We start from the raw sequence: 14,906 nt of genomic DNA on the forward strand, positions 1-14,906 counted from the left end.
AAAAAAAAAAAAAAAAAAAAAAAGAGAGAGAGAGAAGAAAAAAAGAAATCAGCCCGCGTACGTCTTGGGCATCCCTTTCAAGATACCTTTGGATTACATATATCTCTATAGAGCAATTCTAGTAGGTAAACATGATGCAAATAAATGAATCTGCACTTTCAGGCTTAGAACATGCACGACTGATCAGACAGTAGCTGATCTGTTGTTTGTATTCTTCCTCAGCTCTGCATCAAAACTCTGTCTTGTCTTCTCAGTGTGCTGAGTATTAGGTTCAGCACACAGAGCTAGCTCTTACCTCCTAATAGTCACACACTACCTGCTTGTTACACTCTTAGTACATCTTTTTCCCAAATTCACCCACCCTTTCCTTTGCTCAAAGGGAAGTCAGGAATGATCTTTGCATGTAAATATTTAAATCCCAGACACTAAATTCTCATTTCTTCATAGAACAGGGTAAGTAGACAGCAGAGAACAGCTTTCTTGCACAGTGCCCAGCCAGCAGACATCCACTGCAAGCCAGGAAGATCGCATATATCCAGAGGACAAGTCAATATACAGTCTAAACAAGGCAACCAGTTAGTGCCAAAGGGATCTTCTGCTGCAAAAACCTGAGGAGTTATTCAGATGCCTCAACATAGCTGTCTAGCGCCACCTTACAAAAACAACGGTATCTGAGGCTTTCACATAGGAAAGGTAAAATACAACACGGGAATTATGAGTAACACCTGTCTTTGCTGAGTGCCACTGGAAGCTACACAGTATACTCCGGAGCACCTCACAGAGCACTAGCCACCTATGTTTAGATAAATGGATCTCATTATTGAACCCTGAAGATGCAACTAAAAAATAATTAGGATAGATAAAAGTCTTTTACCTTCTCTGAAGTCAGCATTTTTCTGCCTCACCAGAATTTGGAAGTCTTTTGTTGGATTAACACTGCCAACCTAAAGAAGGTCCAAAAATCTTAGAATTATCTGCCAACATCCATCTCTCTCTTCTTGTGAGGCAACAGGAATCTTAACGTATCTGTTTATTTTAATATTGAAGCAGAAGCTCTACACTTCTTTGGATACAGACTCATAAAACGCAAGTCTTAGATGTGCGTTAATGTGAGGTACTCCTAGCCAGGGTTAGTTACAACATGAACAAGATGAACTTACACTTACTATGCTGCACTCCTATGAGCCAACCATATCCTCTGGGGTTTAGAGGTCAGGAGCACAGTAATTCAAGCTACCTCCTTTGAGACTTTCTGTAGCACAGGCTTCTTACTAATCTTGATGGATACTTAATGAGGAATGGGAGCTCCTAAGCATGTGGGTATAGATTCACTGGCTTGCTACTCCAACAGGAAGCTCAAAATTAAAAGCTCATACTCAATTCATCTACTCTTTCTGGCCCAGTCTGACATTTTAGAGCTTCAGCTCTAAATAAGCATAAAAGTGCAGAGACCTTGCAGAGAGCAAAGGAACTAAAAGCAGGTCAAATGTAAATAAGTGTTTACTGACAAATGGATGCAGTAACTTCAGGAAAAAAAAAAAGTCATTGCTTAGCATTTCCTTTCAAGAATCAAAATTCTAAGTTTATGTGAAATTTTTATACTTTGCTGCCAAAATACTTCTTAAACAGATCTTGCAATAAACTTGCTTGATTTCTTGGTATATTTTCTTTAAATCTGGCAATGCCACTTTTCAGAAAATACTAGAAACTGATATTAGAAATGCAGAATATTGGGCACAGCTCCACGCCTTTAAGATCACTATCATGTATTTTAAAAAACAATCTTAAAGGACAGGATATTTGAAAACATATTGAGAGATCTCAATTTATATTAAATCATCCTTTTTCCTGTGGCATGAAAAAACAAATAAAGGAACATGCATAGTTATGATACAGGCTTCATCTGCCAACAAAAACGAAATTAAATGTTTAGCCTAGCAGCAAGATAAAACCAAATTTGTGATTTAGAACCCCAACCAATGCAGAGAACAGGCTCTGAAATCAAAGCAAGACCTTTGATTAAATATAGAGAGGTAACTTCTGTTTTTCAGAAGATACAAAAGAAAATAAAAACTAAATTCTACCACTGAATCCCAATTTTGGGATCCCATTTTCTTTGGACCCACAGACATGCCCTTTAGAGTTTCATGCACATGAGGAGAACTTTGTCCTAAGCACATGTGGGACTGATGTAAACCTGTGCTAGCATATACCTAAGAGCAGAGAAAAGTTCTCTTTACATGGTAGCAGACAGTCTCAAAATTCTGTAAGCAGACCATGTTTGAGTCGTTTTTCCCTAGAACCTTCCCTTTATCATGAATTCTGTATATCCACTAAATTACTTTTTGAGAAATAAATCTTCCCCTTCAACAAAAAAAGATTTGTAAAAATATGCTTACAGAGGTGACATTGCCTTCAGCAATGCTTATGATGCTAAAGCCACTTTCTTCATCTTCAGCTTTTGGCTTCTTAGGGTTGGGTCCATCTTCATTGCTGTAAATGAGAAGGCCAAAAAATAAATACAAGGAATTAATTCAAAGTAAACTGTCCTGGATCCTAAGTAGGGAATCAGTGAATTTGTGAAATATACACTGAAAAGGGAATATTGGACAAAACTTCATTATACAATTATTCCCAAATTAACAATAAACCATACCTTATTCTTCCCACAGCATCACAAAGCAAACAGCAGAAACAAAGATCAAATTTTATCTTACTAAAAATAAAGCAAAAATACCTCTTGTTGAAGGTATGAAATTATTCATGCTTATTTCTGGAGTGAACTTACTCAAACCCCTCTTTTCCACCATTCAGAATAGAAAATATCTCCAGTCACATTATTTGGAAGCTGTACGTTGTGCTAATCTTACTATTTACTGTATATTCATGATATTTGATATTCTCAGATTCCTTTTAAACATGAAACGGTAATGAAAACTTAAAATTTAAGCAAGAAATCAATTTACTCTTCAAGAATTATTTGCTAGTTCCTGTCTTGGAATTGATAGCTATTACGTATCTGTTTACACAGAGACATGCAATTCTAATAACCCATATTCTCCATGAGTACACAAGAGCTTTACAAACTTCCACTTAGAGCAGTCAAAATGTGCTAGACAAATGCCAATTCAGTATGCAAGTTCTCTCTCAGGAAAATCTTGAACTACAGCTAAAAGTGCTTTCAAAAGACTACTTTAAATTTTTAAATAGGTAATTGTGGTTTAGGTTACCTCTAAGCTTTGCCCTCACAGTTAACATATACCCAGCTGCAGCTTCAAACTGAGAACCGAACTGCAACACCTAACATGCCAAACTTTAGACATGTCTTGGCAACAGGAGGGGTGGGGAAAAAAGAAAAAAAAAAAAGACAGAGAAAAATCAAGCTAATCACAACAGGGGAAGAAAGTCAAAGACACTGTGTTCTGGGTTGCTTAATGTGACAGGCTACTGACATAGAAGAATCGATTTCACTCTAAGAATGACTGAAAGCTACTGAGTGATCTAAACTGCAGTATCTGTAAACCAGTGTTCATGGAAATTTAAAACAGGACAAAAGAAAACATTATTCTTAAAAGTTCTACTACTTCAGTGAAGAAAAGCAACTGCAAGAAGGGACAAAACGAGATCCTGGATTAGGTGCTGTTTTGCATATTTCAAGGTTGGAAGTGATATTAAAAATTGTACAGCATGTTACAGATCAACTATTAGAAAGAAATTGTATTTCCTTTTGTACTACAAGAAATTATCTTCCTTTTTACTTTATATAGCTTACTGCTCCCCTCCGTTAGACACAACGTCTCTCCCACTTTGTTTCAGTAGTCATCTTTGTTCTTTTACTTAATTTTGTCACCACTGAGATTAAATCCCTTCTCAGCAACTCCTGTCATCAGAGATGACCTTACTTATCACTCTAGGAGAAACAAAGACTTTGGTTCTGTCTCAGGACCAGGACAGGATACTTTGCTTCATTCCCAGCTCTGCTGACTTTCTGGCTGACCTAGGGCATGTTGCTCGATTATTTTGGACAGCCGATATCCTTGTCTGCAAAATGGAGAAACTGATACTTATCYAATACCAGAAGAGTTTAGAACTTGTGCTTAAACTAAAAGTCATGTATGTGTTGACATAGTTTGATGAAAGGCACAATGAACAGTCAAAATTCTCTTTTTAGAATCTTTTTAAAAGTTGTTCTGCAATTTCTTGCAATATCTTGAATTTTTTTTTCTTCCTGCATTACTTTTACTGATTCACAATGTTTTGCAATCGGACAAAGGAGGGAAACGTAAGTGATAATACTGCATTTAAGTGCCTAGGACCATATCTGTAGTCACCATTAATCCGTGCAGTACAACAGAAACTAATGAATCCATACCCATTTATACCAGCCAAGGATGTGACATTTAGAATCTGTTATGGTAATGCATATAATGCACAGATTAGCATTATTTTTAAAATGTGAAATGTACAACTACTATTTGAGAAAAATTATTAAAATATATATAAGATTAATTTAATACACCCACTTCTACATTTATATAGAAGCCTCTCACATACTGAAAAACTGGAGGTAAGAACCTCTCCAAAGCAAACCTAAGAAGGAAAAAGTAAAATGCTTTCAATTTTACTGTTGTTTTTTTGTTTTCTACTACACAGTGCATAGCAAAAGTGAAACAAATGAATATTGAATATTCAAACCTACTAGGATATCATGCATGCAGTTATGCTGCCTTAGATCCCATTAGATCTTAAAAATTAAGCAGAAAAGAATCAGGTCAATATCATGATGGGAGACATCAAATGAAAGACAGAAACAGTAACAATTAATTTTAAGAAAACAAAAACAACAGTCAAGAGAGCTTCTAGCCAGCTCTTTCAAAACAGTTTAGTGCAAATTGTCTAGATCTGGTATTTTAATAAGTTGAACGTTATCTGCTATTAACACTCTTAGTCACTGTTTTAGTGATGCCATTTTTCTTCATCAAATGATTTAACTGCATCACTCAGCTTTTCCCAAACACAGAGCAGAAACACATAGTTAACAATTTTGCTGTAGTGTTGACAACACTACTATTTTCATCCATTACTACACCAAAACCAGATTCCTTCCATTTATTATTTTTTAAAATCCTACTACCATTAATTTTTCTTCACACAGTTGAATCTTTGTACCCTTTCACCTAAAACCCTTAGGGATTTATTTATTTTTTTTGGACTATCTTAATGCCCCACACCACTTTCTAGCTCAATTATTTTTATAGCTGTTTCCACTTCCCCTCTAAAGCAAACCAGTTTTTAACCAAGGCAGGCAGGCTATTTTGGTTGCCACATTGAAGCCCGTGGGGTAAGGTGTTTTTAAGCAACTACCAATAATGTGTCACAGCTTTTTGTTTACATTTGCTCCCTAGCTTGCTTGACCCCAAGTTTTAGGGGTTTCTTGAACTGGTCCTATAGCATCATTTTTCTACAAATATATATACACTCCCACAGAGACACACATGCACATACAGAGCAACTGGGGCACAGAGCAAGGGCAAGAGAATTTAATCAGTACGAATTCACAGACACACCAAGACAAGCCAGGAACACAATGTAGTGGAAAAATAAAAAGCAGGTATTTCTCAACCTGCATACAGAAAAGATGCAATCATTATCCCAGAGCAGTGGCATGAGAAGTCCTGACTCAGGTCTTCCCAAAGATAACATGCTGAGGAGGCTCTAGTCACCCAAAGGTAAAGGATATATGACAGCTCAGTTAAGCGGGGCCTGGAAGTGCCTCAAAGACACTGTTCCTAGTGATGAAAGCACTGAGCTGAAGAGGACCAAAGGAAAGGAGGAGTTAACTCAGAACTCTCCAACACCCCAGGGAACCAACTAGTTCTATTATAATCATCCAATAAATTAAGTTCTAAGAAGCAGATTTTGCTTGAGCAAAACTTGCTTGAGCAACTTGGCCGGGGAGTAAAATACAGTACCAATTAAACATTTATTCTTCACATTTGCAGCACAAATAATGTAAACACAGTATACATAAAAAGCAAGGATTTTTTAACTTAAAAATGTTGAGAAGACTAGATGTTCTAGGAAGAATCCATAACAGCTTGTTTTTTCAAGACATCCACATTATTGCACAGTACATAATATTCTGTAAATGAAATTGCTTTTCTTTTGACTTGGTATTCAAAACAAAAGCTACAGAACAACCAAAATAGAGCACACTGAGATGGAAGACTCATCTTTACAGCTAGTTTAAAGCTCCACAGTATTTATTCTAAACTGAATGAGACACACTGTTATTCAAACTATTTTATAACTAGCAGGAGGACAAACTTTTTAACCATTAGGCAGTCAAGCACTGCAACAGTTAGCACAGAGAAGTTCTGCAGTCTCCATCCTTGGATGTTTTCAAGACCAAACTGGATAAAGCCTCAAGTTACCCACGTAGATCTCATAGCTGGCTCTGCTTTGAGCAGCAGGCTGAACAAGAGACCTCCTGGGGGCCGTTCCAACCTGAAGGATTCTGTGCTTCTGTGACAACAAATACAGACACAAAGGAGCTGTAGAGTGGATATTAGCCTGACTTCCCTCATGGCAGCTGGAAGACCATTACTCACAATACCCCAAACTGTGGTACCACAGCAGTACTTTTTCAGTATGCAACTCATTGATTTTATGTTCAAAAGATTCTGAGCCTGCTACATTCAGCAAAAACAATTTGAAATGTTTTTAAAAAAAAAAAGTTTAAAAAAATCCATAATATATCTTTAACTTACTTGTCTTTGAAGATGTCTTGAGCAGTCTTGTCTTCTTTTTTCTTGCCAACATCCTTTAGGGGGAAGAGTGCTTTTACTTTTTCAAGAGGAGCCTGGCATCTTTCTTTTACCACACAGGGCATCTCCAGCATCTCTAAAAGGTGCGGTTCAATTGGTGGCAAAGGCTCATTGGGGTAAAAAGCCTTATGCTGCAAGCACTGTAAGAAATAGGTTAAGCAAAGACAGACTTTTAGGTTATATGCTTTTAACATAATATGCCTATGTATCTGACCTCATATGCTATATTCAAAATGTCTTCCATAATAAACGAGTAACTACATTCAGATTGCTGAAATATTCCAGCTCTCAAGTGGATTGAAAGTCATACAATCAGCTGTTTAAAGAGATTAATAAAGATATTAAACAAGAAGATGGATAAAGAATGGCTGCACCTGCACTCACTGTAATAAGCTCTAAGAAAATTATGAAAAACCCGAGGAATGAAATAGTTGTTTCCGAGTATTCAGCTTTTTAACTTCATTTTACCTTTAAAATGCAGTCCTCTTATAAAATACAGTCACATGGTGGAGACTTCCAGGAATTCCACAATTAGTCAATGAGATATATACTCAACTTTGTATTCCAATTATTGGAACAGTTTACTGTTCCTCACAGAAAACATTTCTTCTTCATCAATAAAACTCAGTATGCATAACAAGAGAAATTATCACCAGTTTAGGAGCAAATGGCAAGAGAGAAATTAAATGTGCACAGGTGAGGCACAGAATATAGGTATGTTTGCAGATAAGCTTTGAAAAGAATGAGGGAATGGAGGGGACTGACAGATGTGCATGAAAGCTGGAACAGATGGCAGGAGCTACAGAGGAGAAGGCTCTTTCACCAAAGTGGTAAGATAGCGCACACGGTCAGGAGCCAAAGAGAGGAAGAGCAAGCAGGTTAATGAGGCTGGCTACAGAAATCCCAATGGGAGTTTTAAAAACCAAGTGGGTACCTTTTGAATGCTGTGAAGTGTGGGATAGCAGTGTGTCTGTGCATATATTATACACACACACACACTATATACATGTGTATACATTTATATGTTCACAGTCATGGGCACACACAGACACGCATGCTGTACACTAAAGAATAATTTTTCCAAGCCCACTGCACCATGTGAATCAGATGGTGTGGAGGTAACTACTCAGTACCCCAGGAAAACAGGCTAGATCTGCTCCCCTGTTGGCTGTCAGACATGACCTTAATTTAAAAGAAGAAAAATAAAGCAGAAAAAAAAACCCAAACAACTCTATTCATGCTGAAGAGCTGCCAATAAAGAAAATCCAGACCATATGCTACACATCGATACTGATGGGCTTTCATGCTGCCATTAAGATTCCAATCCATATGAGCACATACTTTCAAAAGGAGGCAGTCATACAAGGCTACTGATTTGTAAGCACTTGTAATGATTTAAGGCATAATTATTTTGAAAGAAAGTAAAAATGTTGCTAGAAGCTGCAGTAATTGCTCTTGCAATACAGAAAAAAAGCAATATTTAAACAGCATTAGGGGATTGAATTAAACTCACGAAACGAAAAACTTAAGCCCCCTGTTGTGACTGCATTTCTTAAGGCTTTTGTATCTAAAGTCCCTAAGTGTGCAGCCGCAATGGTTGAACAGAATGAAAAGTAGCCACAGCCTCCACTTATTCCTGTTTTTCAAAGTAGAAGATGACCTCTGAAATCTGAGGTGGTTGATAAATGGAGATAAAGTGAACAGACTTAATCTGAAGTTTTTAATCCCAATCAGTCCCTTTTAACCTTGCTTCCCCTTTCTTCTAGCAAGAGCCCCCTCCCACTTTCACTGGGCAGCAAGTCAACCCACGCTGCCTCTGGCTTCCAGTCTAACTGTCCTATTCATGCACGTCGTCAGCAATGTACCGGCTCCTCCCTGTCCTGCCTAATATCCTTACATTTCTAGCCTAAGGGTGTTACCAGGTTTGCGTGGCAGGAGGAGGGACCACACTGAGACACTGGTCAAGGGATGCAAGTGAAGYGGACTTTTACACATAACTAATTACATGGTAATAATGAGCAATGGAATAAATGCCTGAATAGACAGCAATTAACTGCAAGAAAGCATCCCACCTCATTCCCTTCTATTTAGCATCTAGGAACACACTTTCTGAAAAACATATCCTAGCAATTCTATAAAGCCTACAGGAACTGACTAGTATTTAAAGCCGTAGAACATGGGAGGTATATTAGTTTGTGTAAAAATTAAGCGTCTAGTCTAAGACAGTCACCTATTCACCCACCACAATCACAACTGTCTCGCATTTGTGATGTCTAAGGTAAGTAGGATGAATCATTTTTTCAAGGTTCCTTTTTCATGGATTATGGAATGGGCTGGGACAACTCTGCTTACACTAGTTAGCTAGCTTTCGGGCGGTTAAACATGTTTGAATTGCATCTCAACACAAGTGCCTTAGCGTTGAGTAGTTTGTGACAAGTTTAAAACCACCTTCCAACAGATCCACTGCATCCAGCTGAAGATGAGACTGCTTGATGCTAAAAACCTTTGCAGACTTCTGCAAGCTACCTCCGGTCCCTCTCCAGCCTGCTTTTGAAACCATATCCCACCATCACTGTACAGTACAACCACTTACAAACAAGCACAGTCCTCAAGGGTCATTTACATGTGGCCTAGCAACAGCCATTACAGCATATTTAGATGTGGATTCTGCAGCTGGATTCCATGAATTATGCAATGCTGCAGGCCACCTTCCCCACAAATCTTCCCCTCAGGTCTGCCTCACTACAGAACAGTCAGTGTTGAGCAACTTATTTGTCTGGATATCAAATAAAATGCATTGCATTCCATCCCCAAATATCTTATGCACTTCATATTCCTGTATTGAAGAGAAACAACTTTAACAATGAGGTTGGAAGCAAGTTTGCCACCATGAAAGCCATCGAAGTTAGTTTAGGCTTTTCTGGAAGCATGAAAAAAAGAAAAAAAAAAGAAACACTGAAACACTGGATATAGGATATTCCTCATCTCCCACCCCAGCAAGCATTAGCAACTCCTTTCCACCCACTCTGTCATTTCCTGATGCCTACCACTACTTCCAGAGAGATAATTTAGCTTGATCTTTCTGTTTAAATTCTGACTCTTGTTGCTTATCATTCCAAATATCTTCACGAGGCAACAGAACAAGGAAATAGAGGGAGAATTCATCTCTTCCTCAGAGTTTTTTYCCAAACCATCTATAGGTCCTGTTCAACCCAATCAATGTACTGGCTACACTGAAAAGATAATTTAAAGTTTGTCTTTGTAGCACCTAAGAAATAAGCAGTGCTACTTGTTTAAAAAACAAAGTAATAAGAACCTGGCACATATAAGCAGGAAATTAAAGAACAATCTTTCTGTAATTTATATGGATTAATAGTAGTATTATAACCAAGAATAAAAATAGAGGCTATGTGAGGGTAAAAGAAAGTGCTAATTGGACTGGTAATTTAGGGCTTTATAAAAAGTAAGCAGTATGGATAGAACTGCATATTACMTAATACATTGAAATAATAAATAAATACATTTTCCATCAGTAGCATTCACCCTTAAAAGTCCTATCATCCTCTAAGAAAACTGGCGAGTTAAGTAGTTACTCTCTTCTAGCAGCACTTGACTCTACTGCTGGGACAATGTCATCATTCTGTTTCAGAAGACAAATGCCACACCTAAAGAAAAATCTTTCATTAAGTATTCAATGATACAAAACTGGGAGGAGTGGCTGATACACCAGAGGGCTGTGCTGCCATTCAGAGAGACCTGGACAGGCTGGAGAGGTGGGCAGAGAGGAACCTCATGAAGTTCAACAAAGGCAAGTGCAGGGTCCTGCACCTGGGGAGGAATAACCCCATGCACCAGTACAGGGTGGGGGCTGACCTGCTGGAAAGCAGCTCTGCCGAGAAGGACCTGGGAGYGCTGGTGGACACCAAGTTAAGCATCAGCCACCAATGTGCCCTTGTGGCCAAGAAGGCCAATGGCATCCTGGGGTGCATTTAGGAAGAGTGTTGCCAGCAGGTCGAGGGAGGTGATCCTCCCCCTCTACTCAGCCCTGCTGAGGCCACATCTGGAGTACTGTGTCCAGTTCTGGGCTTCCCCCAGTGTAAGAGAGAGATGGCACTACTGAAGAGAGTCCAGCAGAGGGCTAAGATGATGATAAGGGGACTGGAGCATCTCTTATATGAGGAAAGGCTGAGAGAGCTGGGCCTGTTTAGCCTGGAGAAGAGAAGACTGAGGGGGGGATCTTATCAATGTATACAAATATCTTAAGGGAGGGTGTCAAGAGGATGGGGYCAGACTCTTTCCAGTGGTGCCCAGCAACAGGACAAGATGCAATGGGCATAAACTGAAACACAGGAAGTTCCATCTGAACATGAGGAAAAAATTCTTTACTGTGAGGGTGACTGAGCACAGGAACAGGTTGTCCAGAGAGGTTGTGGAGTCTCCTTCTCTGGAGATATTCAAAACCCACCTGGACAGGGTCCTGGGCAACGTGCTCTAGGTGACCCTGCTTGAGCAGGGGGGTTGGACTAGATGACCTCCAGAGGTCCTTTCCAACCTCAACCATTCTGTGATTAATAGGAGATATCCACTGAACAACAAACAAACAAAAAAGCAAAATTGTATCTAGCAATATAACAGAGAAATTCTGTGTGTTTCATTTATAAGTAAAACAATATTTGTTTTCTAATATCCAAGCTTTACAGTCCTTCCTAAAATATGAGCCATGCAGACATCAATCCATTTTAAGCTCTTCCCCAGCAAAATCTTCTGCTGACCAAATCTYGCATTCGGTTACACACTGTCTTGTCAGTATGACTGGCAGAATTTAAAGGGAACATTTAGTACCTCAGGTGTCAATCAGAGCAGGGTTTGAAGACCCTGGGCTTACTTGTGTTCCTGAAACCAAAATTTGACCTTCAAATCCTTTGCGATTTCTGATAATGCAATGAAAAGAAAGAGACACTGTGACTTCTGGAATCCAAGGTGAGTTTTCTTAACTTAAAATCACTCTACTTGCAGAATGAAAAAAATTCATTTGGAATTGTTAAGACTTGATAAACATAAATCCTATAATGCCACTTTTGGTCAATTTTCAGAGTGGAGTTACACACTCAATTTCTGTCCATGGCATTGTATACAACACAATTCTGCAGCTGCAAAAATTGCATCATAATTGTCTTTAATTTTGAATTTGCTGTGTCTTTTTTTTGAACACTTGAATTTCTATGCATAATTAAGTCTCTCATCCTCAGAACGCAAAGAAAAACTTCATGATGTGAAAGGAACGTAAAACAAAATGCAGACAGCATAAGTGCAAGAAGTGTGAACTGTTCCATTTGCCTGTAAAATGTGTCAACTCAGACTTCCAAATTGAATATGTTAAATGTCAACACTATTAACCATTTATTCCCAATCAAGTTTACCCTAGACTGATCTGTTTTGGAACCAGTGCTAGATGCAGTGACAAATAGAGAAGTGACTGTGCTCAAGATTTGCTGGGACACAGAATGAGAAGCTCGATTTTCCCCAAATTTCAATCAATTTCTCTCTTTGCCCAGAAGCTGAAGCCTATGTCTATGTCTGCATCATGGTCATTGCAACACAGTGTTGAGATACCCAGACAAGTTTTCACTTCTGTGTGCCAGTGAATTTCAATGATGCTGCGGCAGACATCTCAGCACAGGTGTAATTTTTCCTGCTTCTTGGAAGCCAGAAACATTAAGAATAAAACTTATGTCAGGAACAACATAGAAACCAGTGGCTACACGATATAACATGCTAAAGAATTTATATTATACTCTTCACAGTGCAGATCATTTCAATGATAATTGGAGAAAGATAGAAAGATGAAAAGTTTTAACAAGAGAAAAGTTTTTAAAATATGCCATATAGTTCATCATCTCACCTGGTACAATCTCTGAAAATGAGGGTTTGGGATTTTGCTGGGCTTAAACAGGTCCTCAAAACTTTCTCCATCATCATCTTCATAAACCAAATTCATAGAATCAATCAGCGAGTCAACYGCAGATAGCTGATCCTCTGAGACAGCAATTATATACAAAAAGAGATTAAATACATTTGTAGATGGATGCGTTTCTTGAAACAATTTACAAATGAAGATCCACTTCAGAACGTAAGATTTTAACAAAGGCATTAAATGCCACTGCAGTTATAGACATGCCAACAACAAATACGGATAATGGACACAGTAATAAAAATCCTGTTTTGTTTAAGAACTACAGTGTAAAGTTATAGGGCCTTTGGGGTTTTTTTGAAGACCTCAATTATTGCTGCCTTTCCACTTCCATTCTTCTTCTTTTTCAAGACGTTTTTATTTGCAACAGAAGGTTTATAAGCCACTTGGAAAATAAGAGCTGTTGGTTTGAAAAACTAAACTCAGGAATACAACTTTTAAAAGTTATGATTGTAAAATAACTCAGTTGATGATAGTCAATTATTGCTTTGGTAAGACAGGTTGTTAGATCTGTTCTCAAACTGCTGGTTATGGGCAAGAAACCAGAACCTGATTTAGAAACACCCACCATCCTTTATATACTCTGACCAGCATATGCCCATTCAATGGATCATCACACAACAAATTAAAGGAGTGGCAATGGATTTCAAACTACATCCGTCTATGCTTATTGCTATGAAAAATTCTTGGAACAGTGAGTCAAACTTGTGCGCCTGCATGTTCTGTGGCTCTCCAGAGGCCCTCCATCTGAATCTGGACACCAGTAAGTGCATGCTTTAAAAACAAGACAAAAAACAAACAAACAACCMCCCCCCACAGAAAAATACAGAACAGCCTTCACCTTTCCATGTTACATTAACAGTCCACACAGCAAGTGRCTGCTGGATCAGCTTTGCATGAAAGGAGCTGATGCCTCTATTCTAATTCTAGATAGCTAAGCATATATTGTAGATCCCTATCATAAACTACAGCCAGTTAGGCTTACAAACGTGTTCAAAGATCAAGGGTTATGGAGGACTAAATATCAGATCTCTATCAGAGAGATCTTGTGAGACTAATAATCACATAACCCAAGCCAAAATTCATTCAATGAGACAGTTTTAAAAGACTGTCTGAAAACCTCAAATCTGTTCAGCCTGCAACTAAACTGCCAAAGTTTTGATACCAGGTTTACACTTCAGGATGACATCACCATAACATATTTGCAAAAGGCTGTTTTTTTCTAAGCCAAAATAACCACGAAGCTTGTGTTTTCATTGGAAAGCCAAACATTCTAACTATTTTAGAGTGTCTTAAAGAAAAAGCAGTAGGTTACTTTGTCCAGGAGTCCAGGAAGGGACTCTCTTACCTGTAGGAATATATTTTTTGTTGTTTTTCAAGGAGGAAAACATGTACTGTCTTAAGTCTTCCATGTAGGGTAGTTGCACATAGATGAGACACTAAATGAAATGAAGGGAAAAAGAAACATCTAAAAAGAAACAACTGAGCCTGACGTGAAAAATCTAAAGTACCCTAAAAGTGCCCCACCACAGCAATATAATATATCAAAAATCACATGATCTAATATTTGTATGTACCAAAATAATCAAACAAAATATTTATAGAGCAACACAGTTTTAAGCAAAATAAAACAAAGGATTATTTTAAAATACAGCAATGGCTAAACTGTTCAGCTTTGTACTGGCTGAATATAGCTCTCTCAGGTTATCCAGTCCATTTTTCTTGGTGGTTTCCTGTGCAAAGTTCCATCCAGCCAAGCTTTAATTACCCCATCCAGCGGAGCTCTGGGAGGTTTTATCATAGCTTACTGTGTTTCAAAGTCAAAAGTTGTTTTTTGACATTCTCAGCCTAATTTTTTTCTTTATTCAAATACCTCCTCCAGTTCATATCACCCTAAATAATTCCTTTCCATCCTTTATGTTTATACCCTTCAAAAGTCTGAAGACTGTTATGTCCGCCCCCACCTTAGTCATTGCTTAGCCACACTATACATATTTAGCTCTTTGAATAGTCTCTTATAAGCAAGATCAGCGGAAACATATGCTGCATAAATTCTGAAATATTGTGTTGCTTTTGGGTCTCCCAGAAAATTTTTAAATTTTTATTTC

General features: G+C 38.1%; 1 protein-coding gene across 5 annotated transcripts in view; it reads right to left on the reverse strand.

Annotated features, from left to right (window-relative positions):
• Positions 1-14,906, reverse strand: part of XRCC5 (X-ray repair cross complementing 5) — a 60,992-nt gene that overhangs the window by 20,958 nt on the left and 25,128 nt on the right. For 3 of the 5 annotated variants that reach the window (XR_003255526.1, XM_026078029.1, XM_026078027.1), the window contains exons 13-16: positions 12,730-12,863; positions 6,771-6,967; positions 2,400-2,493; positions 875-944 (exon numbers count right to left, since the gene is read on the reverse strand). Coding sequence is in view for 4 of the 5 variants with exons in the window: in XM_026078029.1 (XP_025933814.1) it covers positions 875-944; positions 2,400-2,493; positions 6,771-6,967; positions 12,730-12,863 (495 nt within the window). In the remaining variant the exon portion in view is untranslated. Of the gene's footprint in view, positions 1-874; positions 945-2,399; positions 2,494-5,989; positions 6,526-6,770; positions 6,968-12,729; positions 12,864-14,906 lie in introns of those variants that run through there. The other 2 variants (XM_026078031.1, XM_026078030.1) reach the window with 2 other exon arrangements.

This window comes from Apteryx rowi, unplaced genomic scaffold, assembly GCF_003343035.1.
Source record: "Apteryx rowi isolate R43461 unplaced genomic scaffold, aptRow1 scaffold_47, whole genome shotgun sequence".
NCBI classification, from domain to species: domain Eukaryota; kingdom Metazoa; phylum Chordata; class Aves; order Apterygiformes; family Apterygidae; genus Apteryx; species Apteryx rowi.